Here is a 17,583-nt window from a genome sequence, read left to right as displayed (position 1 = left end):
AACATAGGATCCGTACTTAATTTAAAACTACCATGGTCTGGGGTCAGAAGCAGTGGTCTGTGTATTGCTGAGGGTGCCAATCTAGAGGAATTTTTCAGCACCTGGAACCTTGTCAACGTCAATGCTTTCTGTTTAGAGATAATAAGACTTTCACTGTCTACTTCCAAAGTTATTGTTCCATACATACTTTCCTCTGTATTGCATAAAGTACTTTTAGATCTTGCTGAGGTGTTGAGATTGAAGCCCCTTCATCTCTATATCAGTCTCTCTGGAGTTTAGATGCAGGTCTAAACTTGATCTGAATTTACTGTAAACCTTTTTATTTAGCACTAGCAGCAGTTGATAATTAAATTTATTATCAGCATCCTTCTTTGAAGCTGGTGTAAAGGGAATGGCTATTTTAGTTTTGTTTTCTGCCTTAAAAAAGCTGAGGGTGATAAGGCTATGCTTTACAGTGCCCTGTAAGAATTCTAATGTAACCCTTATTATGGGGAAGGAGAGGAAATTCTCTATCCTGTTGGGGCATTTAAATTTAGAGGTTAAACCTAGAATACTTTTAGAAATCTTGAACATTTGTCAAAGGTAAATGCTGGAAGAGGCAAAGTTAACCTTTGGTTTTGTGGTTTTAAGAAACAAATGTTGTCAAAGGTTAAGCCTGGAAGAGGCAAAAATCAACCTTTTGTTTTGTGGTTTTAGAAAACCTAGCTGTCTTTGCCATTGGTTAAGCTTGAAGGCAGTTAACTTTTTTTTTTTTGTGGTTTTAGAAAACCTAGAATATTTGTGAAGGTTAAGCCTGGAAGAGGCAAAGTTAACCGTTTGTGTTGTGGTCTGTAGAAACTTATAACGTCTTTGCCAATGGTTAAACTTGAAGGCAAAGTTAACTTTTTGTTTTGTGGTTTTAGAAAACCTAGAATGTATATGTGAAGGTTAAGCCTGGATGAGACATAGTTAACCTTTTGTGTTATGATTTTTAGAAACTTATGTCTTTGTGAAGGAACACGAGGTCCTCTGTGACGTATTGGATAGGCTAGTGCAAGAGAACTAGCTCCATATCTTCTACCTGTATTGAAGGTAAACATTCATAATGTGAGCGGCAGTTGTAACTTCGTTTAGTGTTAAGTCAAATTGTCACTCCATAATAGGATTTATGTGGCACAGTAGAAGTACAATTTGGCTTATACCCGCTCACTACCTTAAGTATACAGAATTGTGTTTGAAAACAGTAAAGCCCTTAATCCACTACTAGTAGTGAGTAGTCTTTTCCTGAACGGAAAAAAAGAGCAATTCTTTAGGCTCTTTTGTTTAAATCCCGGGTTTTAATATTTTTGGGAGTGTGAAAGGTACAAAATTTTGTATAGGAGCATACTTTATATTGTAAAGGTATTTATTTTAAGAGACTGTCTTTTTATATGGCTTTTGACCCAGACACAGGGGTCCTTCATACCGCTTGCGTTTCATTCTGGCTGAATTGAAGCGGTTTTCTCCGCAAAGCTGCTCATATGTATGAGAGCCTTGCTCCCTGAATGAATCCAACATCTGGTGGTAGTAAAATCCACCAAGGATCCGGATCAGATGAGAATGTTTTGAGTTTTGTGCAAGAAACCTTTAGCTCGAATGGCTGAGCAGAATTTTGTCTAGCTGCACCTTCCCACCATCCTCTTCTTAATGTGAGAATCCGCTAACTTTAACAGTAGGTAAGATTCATCTCGAACAATACAAATTTTCATAAAATATATTATTTGGATATTTACCTATTGTTAAAAATAGACCACCCAGCCCTCCCCCACAACATAGTGGGCTGTCAAGGAGAATTCTGACAAAAGCTAAAGCATTTGAAACACACCTTTGCAATTAAATGGATTTTTTGGCTGCTTTTAACAACTTGCAATGATTTTTGCTGATGGTTCTGGTGAGTTACCACATTTTCTTCTCAATAGTCCTCTTAACCCTTAAACGCCGACTGGACGTATTTTTACGTCGACATTTTTTGTACTCTCGGGTGCCGACTGGACGTATTTTACGTCGACATACAAAAGTTTTTTAAAAATTCGCGGAAAAATACTTTTAGGCCTACCAGCCGAAAACTCTTGAATCACGCGCCTTGGGGGATGCTGGGAGTTCACGGATCAAGGTGTTTGTTTTGTTTACAATCGTTAGCGGCAGGCCGCAAGCGCGAATTTCTTTCTTGCCGCACTAAAAAACAAAATCTGTGACACATCTCTGAAATTATTTCGTCACTTTGACATAATTTTTGTACCATTTCAAATTAGCCGTTACATAGAGTATTATATATGAAAATGTGCGCATTTTTATGTAGAATACAACAAAAAAATACTCATGATTGTAGCTTTTATCAGTTTTAAGATATTTTCATATAAATAACGATAAGTGCCAAAATTTCAACCTTCGGTCAACTTTGACTCTATCGAAATGGTCGAAAAACGCAATTGTAAGCTAAAACTCTTATATTTTAGTAATATTCAATCATTTACCTTAATTTTGCAACTAATTGGAAGTCTCTAGCACAATATTTCGATTTATGGTGAATTTATGAAAAACTTTTTCCTTACGTCCGCGCGGTAACTCTTCCGAAAATAATCATACATGCGATTGTGGTAATGTTTGCACCATTTTAAATTAGCCGTTACATAAAGTTTTATATATGAAATGTGCGCATTTCATGCACAATACAACTAAAAACAACCCATGGTTGTAGCTTTTATCAATTTTGAAATATTTTCATATAAAAAATAAGTGAAAAATTTTCAACCTTCGGTCAATTTTGACTCTACCGAAATGGTCAAAAAACGCAATTGTAAGCTAAAACGCCTATATTCTAGTAATATTCAAGCATTTACCTTCATTTTGCAACAAATTGGAAGTCTCTAGCACAATATTTCGATTTATGGTGAATTTATGAAAAAATAACATTTTCTTTACGTCCGCAAGCGGTAACTCTTCCGAAAAATCATACGTGCGATTGTGGTAATGTTTGCACCATTTTAAATTAGCCGTTACATAACGTTTTATATATGAAAATGTGCGCAATTTCAGTATATACAACAAATAAATAGTTGAAGGTTGTAAGCTATTCTCATTTTCGAAATATTTGCATATAAATCACGATAATAGAAAAAAAACCACGTTCGGTCAAATTTGACTCTACCGAAATGGTCGAAAAACGCAATTGTAAGATAAAAACTCTTACAGTCTAGTAATATTCAGTCATTTATCTTCATCGTGAAACAAATTCGAAGTCTCTAGCACAATATTTAAATTTATGGTGAATTTTTAAAAAAAACTTTCCCTCCCTCCGCGCGCGGATTCTCCGCCACAAATCTCCGAAATGCGTAAGTCCCATTCTCGGAATATTTGCTCCTCCGTTTCATATTAGGCATTTCATAGAGTTTTATATATGAAAATGTGCGCAATTTCATGTAGAATAAAACGAAAAATATTTGAAAGTTGTAGCTTTTCTTATTTCCGAAATAATTGCATATAAAAAAATATATATATAAAAAATTCGACATTCGTCAAATTTAGCTCGTCAGATATGGTCGAAACTGCATTTGTAAGCTAATATTCTTACAGTATAGTAATATTCAATCATTTGTCTTCATTTCTGAAACATATTGGAAGTCTCTAGGACAATATTTAGATTTATATGGTGAATTTTTGAAAAAAAAAATATGTGTTTACGTAAGCGCGTACGAATTCATGCATTATTTTGTGATAATATTTTTCTCTGTGTTGCTTTATCGTTTTACAAATGTTATATATCAAAATGATCGCAATTTAGTGCACATTACAACGAAAAAAAAAAAAGTAACTTGTTACCTTCAACCGTTTTGCGCACAGCGCGATTTGAATCAATTATATATGAAATTTCGTTTTTGCGCTATCATATATCGCATTATTTATATATGATAATGATAATTTTTTCATTTCTGATGGTTGCATACTAAACTTCAAGCAATGACAAAAAAAGGAGCCAAAAAAGAACTCTTAATCTTGAAAACTAAGCGCGCTGTGATTTTTTGAAAAAATATTATTTTTCCGATTACGCGCTCACTCTCAAACCCCCTCCGGCATACGGGAGGGGTCATTTTTTTATTTTACCGCTCCGGCGTTTAAGGGATTAATCATATCAGGTTGACATTCTCCAGTGGTCCTTATTTTAATCAGTATTCTCATATTTTTTTTTGTCTTCCCATATCCATGATCACGTTCACAGCATGATAATCATAGATATTGCCAGCAGGAGAGTTGTTTTTGATTCAACATTTATATTACATATGCAAGAATACCTCATAGCTGTGATGGTATCAGACTAGAAATTGTGTATCGTGTGAATCATGTTTCATACTTGGATTAATTATGTACGTGCAGTACTATGTTTTTTGGCTCTAGTAAACATTGCCATTATTTTGTGTAATTGTCAGTCAGCCCAGGAAAAGCATTTACATTATGTTGTAAAACCCTGGATTGTATACTTGAAAGTCCTGTTAAATGTTATAATATTTTTTCCTTGCTTCAGGAATTTGAAGTTGACATCCTTGATGATCAGAAGAGTATTGTATTGACTGCCCCAGCTACATCCAATACTTTCAAAAATGCTGCTCATGACAGTGCAAAGCTTAGCCAGAAGTAAGTGCTCTGAGCCACCAATCTCTTGGTTTGAACATTGGAATAGAGTATGAAATGTGTTCTTATATTCAGTTTGCTTAAAAGGCCACCACCAGTGGCTAGTTAAAGAGACTGTGAATGCATAGGTTTTTGTGCTCCCCACTATTTTACTGCCATTGTGTGGGTCAACATACATAAATTTAAAATTTCTTTTTATGTTTATACATTAATTTATGTCAGTATGAAAGTTATTGTTAACCTTCGGCATGCATAATTTAAAAAACAACTTTTCTTATGTCAGTATTCATAAGAAATATCAGAGGCTCCCATTATTGTTGATTTCTTCTGAAGTAAGTATGATTTTGTTCACAGAAAATATTAGAAACTGAGAACTGAATAGTAACTCCTATTTGTTCCTACACGATATACAAACCACATCAAAGATAACGAATGGTTACTCCAAGTAACCAACAAAAAACAGTCCACTGCCTTTTTAAATATAACGGAAATAGATAATATAAGAATGGTCATTACAAGCCACGAAACACTGAATTTTGTACAAGTTACATAAATCTGAATTAGAGACGAAGTAATCTTCCCACCAATACAGAAAAATATAACTTCTAATAGACAAGCAATATTCTTAAAACAAGAAAAAAAAATTACCGGCTGACTCCCACATTGGTACATTTTGATGACTTCTTTGGACCAGATAACTGGTCAAGATGTCTAGTCCTCAAAACTGAAAACAAAATTCCAACAGCTATGCTAGGAAACAAATCACTCAATATATATCCAACCAACCAGGACATTGGGAATTGTAAGACACACATCAAAGATAATGAATGGTTAATCCAAGTATCCAACAAAAAGCAATCCACTGCCTTTTTAAATATAACAGAAAAAAATAATATAAAAATAACAATTACAAGCCACGAAACACTGAATTATGTATGAGGTACAGTCATTTTACCCAACAATGAACAAGAACAACTTCTTTCTAAATAACTACTACTAGACTCCTTAAAATTGAGTTATGACAATATTTACGATCTGGAAATATACTCAATTCCAAGTAGGAAAGACAAGAGTAAATATATTAACATTGCCAAAATAAAGTTTACAGACCAAGATCTCCCATTTAAGATAAAAATTCATGGACAAAATAGAGAAGTTCATCCGTTTATTCCTAAACCACTATAATGTACACAGTGCTCAAGGTATGGACACATTAAAAAAAATGCAGTAATAAGGCAATATGAGCAGTCTGTGCATGATTGCATCAGATAACCATACCACTGATTGGAACCGTAACCACTCAAAATGTAACAATTGTGGCCTAGCCCATCACAGTAATCTAAAGAGCTCCTTTTACCAATACAACACAGAGCTTCAGTTGTTAATAGATAGAACAGGAATGACAGTCAAGGAAGCTAGACTTGAGCTAAAAGTAAGTGGAGTCAATAATCCATCCAAAAGCCCCACTTTCTCAAATGTAACTAAAAATCAAAATATATCAGTCAACATAATAACATCCAATTAATTCTCTTTCCAATACATAATACTAAAACTTGAAATAAGTGTAATATTCATATCCACCAATACCACTCCTAACATTGATGATTCAGATATCCATGAAAAAGAATTTCCAATAGAAGTGGAATGAAATAATAACAGTAATAATCTAACTGACAACAAAAGAATACTGGAATGAACACCACTTACTGGGAAAAAATTGAATATTGAAAAATTATCATCGTTTTCAAAGAAACTTCAACACCAGGAGAACATTTTAAAAAAGACATTGTGCTAACCTCATCACAAGTGGAAATACATAATTACCCTCAATCCCAATTATACAATCAACATTTGGACAGTAAAGAGTCAATGAATCACTTTACAATTCCCAATGGACAATACTAATGGTAGCATTCCTTTACATAATACTAATGAAAATCATACCAATAAACCAAATAACCCCTCAAACCAACATTCCTTATCACTACAGAAAAGGACCAATAGGATTACAAAATCAGAAATTTCTAAAGCTAAAAACTCAAATGCTTCGGTCAACAATAGCAAACATGCTTCATGCTTCATCTTGTGGTTGTAATGAGTGCTTTATAGGTACTTACAACCAACTGTCCACCAAGACAAAGGACAATATGAAATTGTATAGACAATTTTATGAAATTATGAAAATACCCTTTAAAACACCAACATGAGAATGAATTGTGCTCTGAGTCCTTATAATACAAAATGGAAATTATAAAATAAAAAAGTAGACTCATTAATATTTAATTATGAAAAAGAAACAACTGCTGAATATGATAATTAACATATAAATACAACAATTAAAAAACCCACAAATTAATTCAAATGATTATAAACTTTGAGACAAAGTAAAATCTGCAATCAATTTACAGAATTTAACACCAATTCTTCCCAATAATGGGTGAATTACAAAAAATCCTACGAGACCACAACCCAATATGTATATGCCTACAACACAAAGGATCTAACCCCACAAACATTTGACAGTATAAAATTGCTTGTTATTGGCCAACTGGCAGAAAACTAGGTACAGCAATATATGTTCATAATAGTATATCTTTTGAACTTTAAACATACCATCACAGTCATATCAGACAACAGCTATCAAATTATATATGCCGAATAAAAGTATGATCACAATTTGTAACTTATACAACCAACCAAATTTTAATTCAAATTTCAGTGATCTACACCAGAATTGATTAATAATCTACACAAACCCTTACTTATAGTAGGAGATTTTAATGCTCATAGTGCCCTTTGGGATAAAACCACCCTGCTGACACACTGAGAACAAAGATAGAGAAATACATATTAGAACATGACCTAAGTTGCCTAAATGAAATTGATGTGCCAACATACTTCTCCAATATCCACTAACCTTTTCATCAGTAGATATCTCGCTGTGCTCAGTTGACTAGCTGAAAGGCTTGAGTGGAATGTCCTGGATAATTCATATACCAGTGACTACTTCCCCATTGTCCTAAGTTATATAAGTAATAATAAAATTTTGCCACCCATAAAATATAATATCGAAAAAGCAGATTGGGACATTTATAGTCACAAATTTCATAATAAATGCTGCTGATAAAAGCATATCTAAAACAAAACCACACCCAAAAAAAAATACCCTGTCCCATGGTGGACTCCAACCCTAGCAAATTTAAGTAAAACCAAATGTATATTAAGTCAAAATCTTAGCAGGCTTAAGACATAGCTTAAAACCCTTAACAAATTGCCCAACAATACAAACATTCTAAACAATATTAGTAGTAATCAACATAATCAATTATATTAAACCATTATATAATAAATATAATGCCAAATTCTGAAAACTTGTAATATCTGAGAAAATATCTTTTGAAATGATACAAAAACTAGCTTCCATTGCAAAATCATATTTACTAAAATTCTATAACACCATCTGGATGAAACATGTTTTTCCAGATAAATGGAAACATGCTATCATTATCCCAAAAAGAAACCTGGAAAAGATTCAAGTAATTCATCCGATTATAGACCAATATCTTTGACAAGCTTTTTATGCAAAATATTAGAAAATAATGGCCAGTACATGACTAACATATGTCATAACAAAAAATTCAATTCTAACACCATTACAATTGGAGTCAATAGTTGGTCGATCAACCCTTGATCCACTAACCTGTCTTGATGATCATATCAAAAAAGGATTTGACCAGAAAAAATTAACAGTGGCAATATTATTTGACATAGAAAAAGCATATGATACAACATGGAGAGACAATAGTATTTTGTAAAAACTTCACTGAATGAATAAGAAGTTATTTACCAGTTTTCATTAAAAAAATTTCTCACAGATAGAACTTTCCAAATTTGAATAGAAAATTCATATTCAATTATGTGTAAATTAGAAGAAGGAATCCCTCAAGGCAGTGTCTGAAGCTGTACTCTTATTTGCTTTAGCAATCAATGACATCACAATATATTTACCAAAGAGAGTTAAAAACTGCTTGTATGTTGATGACTTTGCCATATACTATACAAGTAGTCTCAGTGTCATTAATCTCATATTTTTTTTCCTGGTGGGATCATTTTTATATATAGTGCATTTGATATTTTTTAATATACAAACCCACAATTTTTTATAGCTTTGCAGAGGCTGTCTTCCCCTGTTGTGTATGGCTTGGAGACAGCAGCCAAGGGTGTAACATAGGCTTCCCTGTCATTCATCCTCACGCCCTCTGCTTGTAAGGGCATGACAGTATATCTTTTGTGACTCATACCCGAGTGGTGCTCTTCGCTGCTTGCGCTGTAGGCGAGTATTCTGGGAGGGAACTTCAGAGGAAGATTGCTGAGCATCTTTAGAAAGTTTTTTCTCTTCGGAGAGTGCCCTTGGTAGCCACCCCTTTGCCCTTGTATCTCTCTCGGTAATCTTTCTTTATGACAATCTCTCCTTTGGGAGGAATTTCTCTTTCTCCCTCCTCGCTCGCTTGTCGGGTGAAGATTGTGGAGATGGTTGGGCGGTTGGACGAACTCTTCACAAGGGCCACCTCCTGCTTCGTAGGGCAGTTAACCTCAGAGTGAGAGGAGTCTCTCTACTTTTTTTTATTCACCCAGGTTGACAGGGAGCATCATAGGTGCAGCAGTAGATAGCTGGATTGTCATTCTTGTTTATCCTTTCCTTTAGGATCTTCAACGTTGGCACTCCTGTATGCTGTGGCACTGCCTTGTACCTATGGTCCATCTACTCCTGCTATGCTTTCTGTGTTGATTGGTCCTGTTTCCCTGGTGACCAGTCATGGGGCAACTTCTGCTGTGCCTCCTGCCCCAGCTGCCCTGATTGCTCCTGTTGCTGATACTGATGTTCCTGTAGCTCTTGCTGGATGGGGCTGGATTTGTATGTTCTCCTTCCACAGCTGCCTGATCACTCCTGTTGCTACGCCTGATGTTCGTGTCACTCGGGCCGCTCCGGTTGTTCTTTCTGCTCTAACTGTCCTGGCAATTCCTGTGCTTCCAGACTTTCATCCTGTTGAAGATGTCGGAGAGGAGTTTGAGGAAGAAATCTTGTAAGATGTAGCACCTTCTTCAAAGTTATCCTGGTCTGTATCTTCTTCTGCTTTGCTTTTCACCCCTTCTTCTTCCAAGGCTCAGGGTCGAGGAAGAATAAGGCTGCTGCTGCTGCTTCCATCACTCAATCTTTCATAAAGAGATTGCTCAGGTCTTCTGTCCTATTGCAATTGACCCATGGGCTGCTGTGATGACGCACGATGACTTTACGTGCCAAACTTGACGTTTTAGTCTTCTCACCGTTTTTATCCAATTCACATGGTGTTCAATGAACATTGTTCACCTCAAATGAATGCCAGAAGACTTCTTTTGCCAGACCTGCTAGCTCTGCTTCTGAGGTACTGAGAAGAGTTCCTCCTTCACCCAACCTTTGGTATCAGCGACACGGGAGCTTTTCCTCAGGCAGTACAATCCCTGTATTCACGACTAGAGACTATCTGGCTTCCCTGCAAGCATAAGCTTTCTTGCCAAACAGCAATGGAAATATTAGCCAGATGACTTTCAATCTTCTGTAGCATACCAGGGATTGGAGGTGTCTTTGCTGGTTGGTGTTGTTGACGGGACTTTTTCTCTGATCAGAGCTGCTCTTCAGCAGATCTCAAACTTCCTGGTCTTCTTCCGCCAAGAGTTCCTTCTCTCTGATTCAGTTGTGAAGGACGTAGGTCCACAATGGCCTAGTCTTTCACCTGATATTGCTTTGTTTTCCTCAGTCTAGATTTAGCTATGGATGAGAAACTTCATTTGGTCTTGCCATCCCTGGGACCCCAGGTCCCTGCATGGCATTTGACTCGTTTAGGGATCCTGTCTTGTGAGATGATTGGGAGGAGGTTCTCTGCAGCTGGTGATGATGACTCTTGTACACTCCAACCGAGAACTTATGAAATCAATAACTTAGTCTATCTCTCACATTTGGAGGAATCTATCACTCTGGAAACAGAAATGTGGTCTCAGACCACATTTATGTCATTCTACCCTGGGGTCTTGCCCATGAGCCTTTGAAACATTTTTTCCTTGGATCTGTGGTGGCTGCTCAACAAGCTGTGTTACAAGTGACTGGCCTCTCCTCCTCCTCCTCCCTTGTCCTCTTACTTCTCCTTTCTGGTGAAGAATAGGACTCAAACTTACACTTGCTGGAACTGGCGTCAGATGCACTAAGTCTACACATCAAGCACCCATTCTATTTTTTTTTCTAGAATCATAAAAGCAATCCCACTCTTTCCCCTAGCAAGAGGAAGGAAAGACTGCCAGCAAGACCAACACTTTACGGGTTTTTGCCTTACTGCATCTGATTCTAAGATTCTTCCCATCCTTTTTTCATATGAGTTATGATTCTTCACTCATTTGGAAAAATCCAGAAGTCTGACTTTTTATCTCGAAGTTCCTATACTCCGGTCAATATGTCAGAGGCAGGGTACTTCTCACTCTTTCGACCGCAGGAGGAGTAATCCCATGGTGTGGTGAACTCTTAGTCAGTAAATGTAAAGGACCATTTTATACATTCAACTTACCTGTCAGATATATACATAGCTATTACTCCGTCGTCCCGACAGAAATTCGAATTTCGCGGCACACGCGGCAGGTAGGTCAGGTGATCTACCCCCCCGCCGCTGGGTGGCGGGAATAGGAACCATACCCGTTTTCTAATTAATATTTTTTTTCTTCCAGCTGTCTCCTGAGGGGAGGCTGGGTGGGCCATTTAATTGTATATATCTGCCAGGTAAGTATGTATAAAACTTTATTGTATCATAACAATATCATTTTTATACATTCAACTTACCTGTCAGATATATACATAGCTGATTCACACCATTGGTGGAGGGTAAAAGACAGCTATTACTGAATAGACAGGTAAACAACATACGTTGTAGGTAATGAATAAATAAAACCTTGGTTCCTATGTGTTTAGACGAAGGGTCGACTTCCTAGCTATTGCTAGTAGTCTGCTTCGTCTCAAGAGCCTCAGCGAGGATGTGACCTATGGCTAAGAGTTCTTGTAGATCTGTCAATGGGGTCTTATCCACTTACATGACAATACACCAATGCCTATTGGCATAATTTAAGGAGCACAACACTGATCCCGATCACCTGATCCTAACACGAGGGTTTGTGCTTAATTTGAAAAGAGCTATCCCCAAACTCATTTCAAATAACCCCAGAAAATAATACACTTATGTTAAAATAAAATTTTTTTAATTCACTAGTTAAGGATCAGTGTCGGCTCCCTATCCCAGCAACGCATCCGTGGACACGTATAACAAAGAGAAAAGGATCTCTCATAGGCCCACTTGATCTCCTTCGTGCAAAGAGAAGTCAACACAGAGTTGCATCTCCCGTTATTACAGCTAATATGTCTCTCACGACATATTGTTATGGAAAGAACAAGAATTGTTAAAAGCTCGCACTTCAAGCTCTTTTAATTCTTAGCTGTTTGAAGGAATCATCAAGTTACTCAAGAAGTGCTTTAGAGATTCCACTGTTCCAAAGAAGACCAGGGCTTTCTTTGAAATAGATCTCTTCTGGATGAAGCCCAGAGCCTGGCTTGCGCTTGGCTGGCGCCTAGCGCCTGGCTGGTGCCTCGCGCCAGCCTGGCGCCTCGCGGCGCCTATCGCCTGGTTAAAGCCTGGCTGGAGCCTTTATGGCCCATTACTTGCAACCGTGGTCAGGAAATCTCGATATCAAAATAAGAAGAGGTGCTGTAAGAATCCTATAATTCTACAGTACTTCCATAGTTGGATGTTTCTTCTCAATTTCCCTCTAATTCGAGTATATCGGAAGGGGAATTATTCTTTCCTCGGTTAATTCCGTATCCCCCCCCCCCCCCCTTTTTTTTCCTGAACGAGAAGGACTACTCCAGTGCGAGGGACTGAGTAACTTCCCAGCTGTATGTAGGAAAGCATAATTTGCTCTAAGGTATATCTATTAACTAAAATATAAACTCTTTACAGAATGTAAGACAAAGGGCGTCAAAGAAGGAGAGGATAATACGTTATGCCTCATTTTAGACTTAGAGAGGTTGGATTCACAGAGTCACGTTCTTCTCACAGCTGTTTTGGAAGTCTTTTCCAGACAGGCTGAATATTCTTTCAGCATCTATTTTAAATGGACCTTAACAACCTCTCCACTCTGAGTCTGTCTACGTGCAGACTGACCAGAAGTGGACATGAATGAGAGGATGTTTCAAGGTAAATGACAGTAGTCATGGATAAGATATATAATTACTGCAGATCATGCTAGAGGGAATGAGGAGACTGTCCTCTTCCGATACCTCTGTGAACCACATAGCGGTTTTTTCTTCCCTTTCAGAGGGAAGAATCACCTTTGTATATATCTGCCATCAAAGAACGCAGTAAAAGGCTATACTCTGTCTCTATAAAGGGAATTGGAGATAGCAGAGCATTAAGATCTTCGGGATCTTATACAATACCTCTATACGACAAGACTAGGAGATCTTATAATTACAATGGGATCCTATTTGGGCCTCAGATTCCGTGTTCTGACAAGATGGAACTGCTCCTCATCAATGTTTCTCTTTGTACTAACGACCAAAAAGACGAGTGAAATTTTGGGCTTGGAATCTGGAATCCAATTCTAGAAAGACTTGGCAATGGGTTCCTGCCAGCATGGTATGTTTGGCAAAAGAACTAAAACCTTTTATTCCTGGATCAACGCTTTCAGATAAAGGATTCGTTGAAGAAGATAAGGTTTAAACGTTTGCTGACAGGGCTAAAAAACTACTTCCCAGAAGGTTCGAAGAGATATATTTAAAGAGCTAGAAATCAGGAATCCTCCCAATTTCAGCTCAGTCTCCTTAGACTTCCAGGCTCTTTCCCTGCCTTCGTGCAAGGATAGGGAAGATTTTGCAACGAGAGAACTCATCAATATGTAGGAAGAGTGCTCGTTAGCAACGGAAGTATCAAGTATTATCCTCCTCGGAGGAAGACTGGTATCTCGGACTATTAGATTTCCTATCGTCTACTGGATGTAGCTGACTAAAATTACCTCCCCTTGTTGCAGAGGCCATAAGCTCAAAGTGAAAGAATTTCTTCCACCCTTTTCCATTCTCCTGATAAACGATTGTGGATGTTCAGACTTTCGGACAATGTAGCGCCAATCAGGCGCCAAATGCCAAACAGGCGTAAAGACGCCAGAGCAAGACAGTCCAAATAAACACTGTCATTGTCTGATGAGGAGAAGGAGTAGGCCTCCAATCTGGCGCAGATGCGCTAGAGGCGAATAAATCAGGCAAATAAAGTGTCCGAGGTGGACATCGCCAGTTTTCATCGAGACTCTTAACAAGCTTGAATCTCCAGCAAGTGGGGAGAAGTCAGCCAGGCGCGAGGCACCAGGTAAGCGAAGCGCCAGCCAGCCAGGCGCGAGTGAGGCGCCAGCCAGGCGGCGAGGGCGGTAAGCCAGGGGCGAGGTGACCAGGCAGGCCGTGACGGCCGCCTGGCTGGCGCGAGGCACCAGCCAGGCGCTAGGCGCCAGGCAGGCGCGAAGCACCAGCCAGGCGCCAGGCGCCAGGCAAGCGAAGCGCCAGCCAGGCGCGAGGCGCCAGCCAGACGCGAGGCGCCAGCCAGGCGCGAGTGAGACGCCAGCCAGGCGCGAGTGAGGCGCCAGCCAGGCGCGAGGCGTAAGCCAGGGGCGAGGTGCCAGGCAGGCGTGAGGCGCCAGGCTGGCGCGAGGCACCAGCCAGGCGCTAGGCACCAGCCAGGCGCTAGGCGCCAGGCAGGCGCGAAGCACCAGCCAGGCGCGAGGCGCCAGGCAAGCGAAGCGCCAGCCAGGCGCGAGACGCCAGGCAGGTGCGAGGCGCCAGCCAGGGGCGAAGCGCCAGCTAGGCGCAAGCCAGGCTCTGGGCTTCATCCAGAAGAGATCTATTTCAAAGAAAGCCCTGGTCTTCTTTGGAACAGTGGAATCTCTAAAGCACTTCTTGAGTAACTTGATGATTCCTTCAGACAGCTAAGAATTAAAAGCGCTTGAAGTGCGAGCTTTTAACAATTCTTGTTCTTTCCATAACAATATGTCGTGAGAGACATATTAGCTGTAATAACGAGAGATGCAACTCTGTGTTGACTTCTCTTTGCACGAAGGAGATCAAGTGGGCCTATGAGAGATCCTTCTCTCTTTGTTTTACGTGTTCACGGATGCGTTGCTGGGATAGGGAGCCGACACTGATCCTTAACTAGTCAATTAAAATTTTTTTATTTTTAACATAAGTGTATTATTTTCTGGGGTTATTTGAAATGAGTTTGGGGATAGCTCTTTTCAAATTAAGCACAAACCCTCGTGTTAGGATCAGGTGATCGGGATCGGTGTTGTGCTCCTTAAATTATGCCAATAGGCATTGGTGTATTGTCATGTAAGTGGATGAGACCCCATTGACAGATCTACAAGAACTCTTAGCCATAGGTCACATCCTCGCTGAGGCTCTTGAGACGAAGCAGACTTCTAGCAATAGCTAGGAAGTCGACCCTTCGTCTAAACACATAGGAACCAAGGTTTTATTTATTTATTACCTACAACGTATGTTGTTTACCTGTCTATTCAGTAATAGCTGTCTTTTACCCTCCACCAATGGTGTGAATCAGCTATGTATATATCTGACAGGTAAGTTGAATGTATAAAATGATATTGTTATGATACAATAAAGTTTTATACATACTTACCTGGCAGATATATACAATTAAATGGCCCACCCAGCCTCCCCTCAGGAGACAGCTGGAAGAAAAAAAATATGAATTAGAAAACGGGTATGGTTCCTATTTCCGCTACCCAGCGGCGGGGGGGTAGATCACCTGACCTACCTGCCGCGTGTGCCGCGAAATTCGAATTTCTGTCGGGACGACGGAGTAATAGCTATGTATTGTATCATAACAATATCATATTGTTTGTATATCATGTAGGAACAAATGAAAATGTTTTAAAGTAAATTATATTTTTCCTAACTGTACAAACCTGAGGTCCTGTACATTACCCTGATGCCTGTGTCATGCCACCCCTCAATCTGAAACCTGGGGGCAAAAGGCAAACTGGAATGTTGACATTTGGGCAGGTGGGTATTCCCACCTACCTGATGGTAGTTACTGCCTAACCACTGTGTCCAATAGTTCAATTACTGTTTTCCAGCTTTGCCGAAAGTAATTCTGTAATGTAAAGGACCTCAGGTTTGTATAGTTAGGAAAAATACAATTTACTTTGAAAAATGGTCATATTTTATGCTGAAATATTTTCAAGTCAGGATTGCTTGAGCTGCTGCTTGGAACCCATAGATTAAGTGTTTTTATTTTACCATGAGCAAAAAAATCCTTGAGTTGATATTTTAGGTGTCACTGGGGGAAGTCTTACATTATTTGAGGACTCAAACTTCATGCAACACATCAGCAAGCTAAAGTTGTTCTTAGTGTTGAGATGAGGATATTTCTAATAAACTAAGCATATTATGATGCTGAATTTTTAGCTCAATTTATCTGATTAAAAACCAAAAGAAAACAACTTTTCACAGCTAAGTAGGAAGACACCAAAAAAGAACACATTGCAGGACTTTTGACAGTGGGGGGAGAAGAGACCTAAAAGGGCACTCGACTTCCAACTACTCAAGAGAGACAGACCACTGGGAACAGAATGCTGGCAGCCAGATTCTGAGACCAGTGGAAACACGTCACTCATGACACTGTAAAAGAGACCTAAGGGTATAGAAGATGTTTGACATTTATATTAAAGAAGGTCAAAGGAAACATGAAATTTTATGCATGACACTTACCTGGCAGGTATATATATAGCTTATCCTCTTGACGCACTGGCAGAATTTCAAAACTCGCGGCAACCGCTAGTACACTGGTAGTTCAGGTGATGGCCACCCCGCTCCCGTGGCGCTGGTACTTGGAACTATTCCCGTTTTCCTCAGATTTTCTCTGCCAGCCGAACCGGCAACATAGTTGTTGGTTCTCTGTTAGAATTTCCTGCTCGTTATCTGACTTTTGGATATTGGTATCGTATTCACGAAGTTAGAGTGGCAATCGCATTTTGTTTGGACCTTGTTTAGTATGTCTGATTCAGGAAGTATGTTTAGAGTTTGTGTGAAAGAAGGGTGTAAGGTGAGACTGCCGAAATCATCGGTAGATCCACATACTATTTGTAAGAAGTGTCGGGAGTTTGTATGTACGTGGGACAATAGGTGCAATGAATGTCAGTGTCTGAATGAGAAAGAGTGGAAGGCTCTTATGAAGTATGTGGAGAGATTAGAAAAAGATCGGGTTAGAAGATCTGTATCTAGGAGTGAAAGATCGGGATCTTCGAGTAAACCTTTGGATGAATCTTTGCATGTGTCTTCTCCAGCTCATTCACATGTAGATGTAGCACCTTCCCCCCAGGTTTCTCCTGCTCCAGTTGCTGTATCTGAGGATACTACTGATCCACAAAATAGTGAAAGTGTTCGCTGCCCTTGCGTCCATGGGAGACCAAATTAAACGATTAACAGACAAAGTGGAAGTGTTTGGTGACAGTGTTGTGGAGGGGCGCCTGATCGTCTCTCTCGTGCTCCTAGACCGAGACCTCTGTCAAGCTCCCAGACCCAAGGGAGAAGGCATGTCGACAGTCGAAGGGAGGCGAGAGGGGTTGACTTGCGATCAGTCGTCCCTTCAGGCAGTCCTGTTGATAAGTCCCAGGCTGCTGCAGTACGCCATAGAAAAGGCGATACTGGGAAGTGCCGTTATTCTTCGGATAGTTCAGCCTCGGGAAGGAGTAGGCGGTTCGCGGAAGTATCGCGTCCTCTCAAGAGGTCATACTTTCCGTCCTCTTCACAGGAGGAAAGGGCTTTCGACCAGAAGGGTGGAGTAGCCCTGAGATTTTTTCATCGGA

At 39.3% G+C, this 17,583-nt stretch overlaps 1 protein-coding gene across 1 annotated transcript in view; it reads left to right on the top strand.

Annotated features, from left to right (window-relative positions):
- Window positions 1-4,235: 4,235 nt before the first annotated feature.
- LOC135197440 (kinesin-like protein KIF20B) overlaps window positions 4,236-17,583 on the top strand; it is a 329,336-nt gene continuing 315,988 nt past the window's right edge. Inside the window, 2 exon segments of the mRNA XM_064224510.1 lie at window positions 4,236-4,297; window positions 4,501-4,647. Of these exon segments, the coding sequence (XP_064080580.1) occupies window positions 4,236-4,297; window positions 4,501-4,647 (209 nt within the window).

Source organism: Macrobrachium nipponense, chromosome 21 (genome assembly GCF_015104395.2).
Source record: "Macrobrachium nipponense isolate FS-2020 chromosome 21, ASM1510439v2, whole genome shotgun sequence".
Classification (NCBI taxonomy): Eukaryota; Metazoa; Arthropoda; class Malacostraca; order Decapoda; family Palaemonidae; genus Macrobrachium; species Macrobrachium nipponense.
Note: the sequence above shows the minus strand (reverse complement) of the source record. Positions and strands in the feature narration are given on the sequence as shown.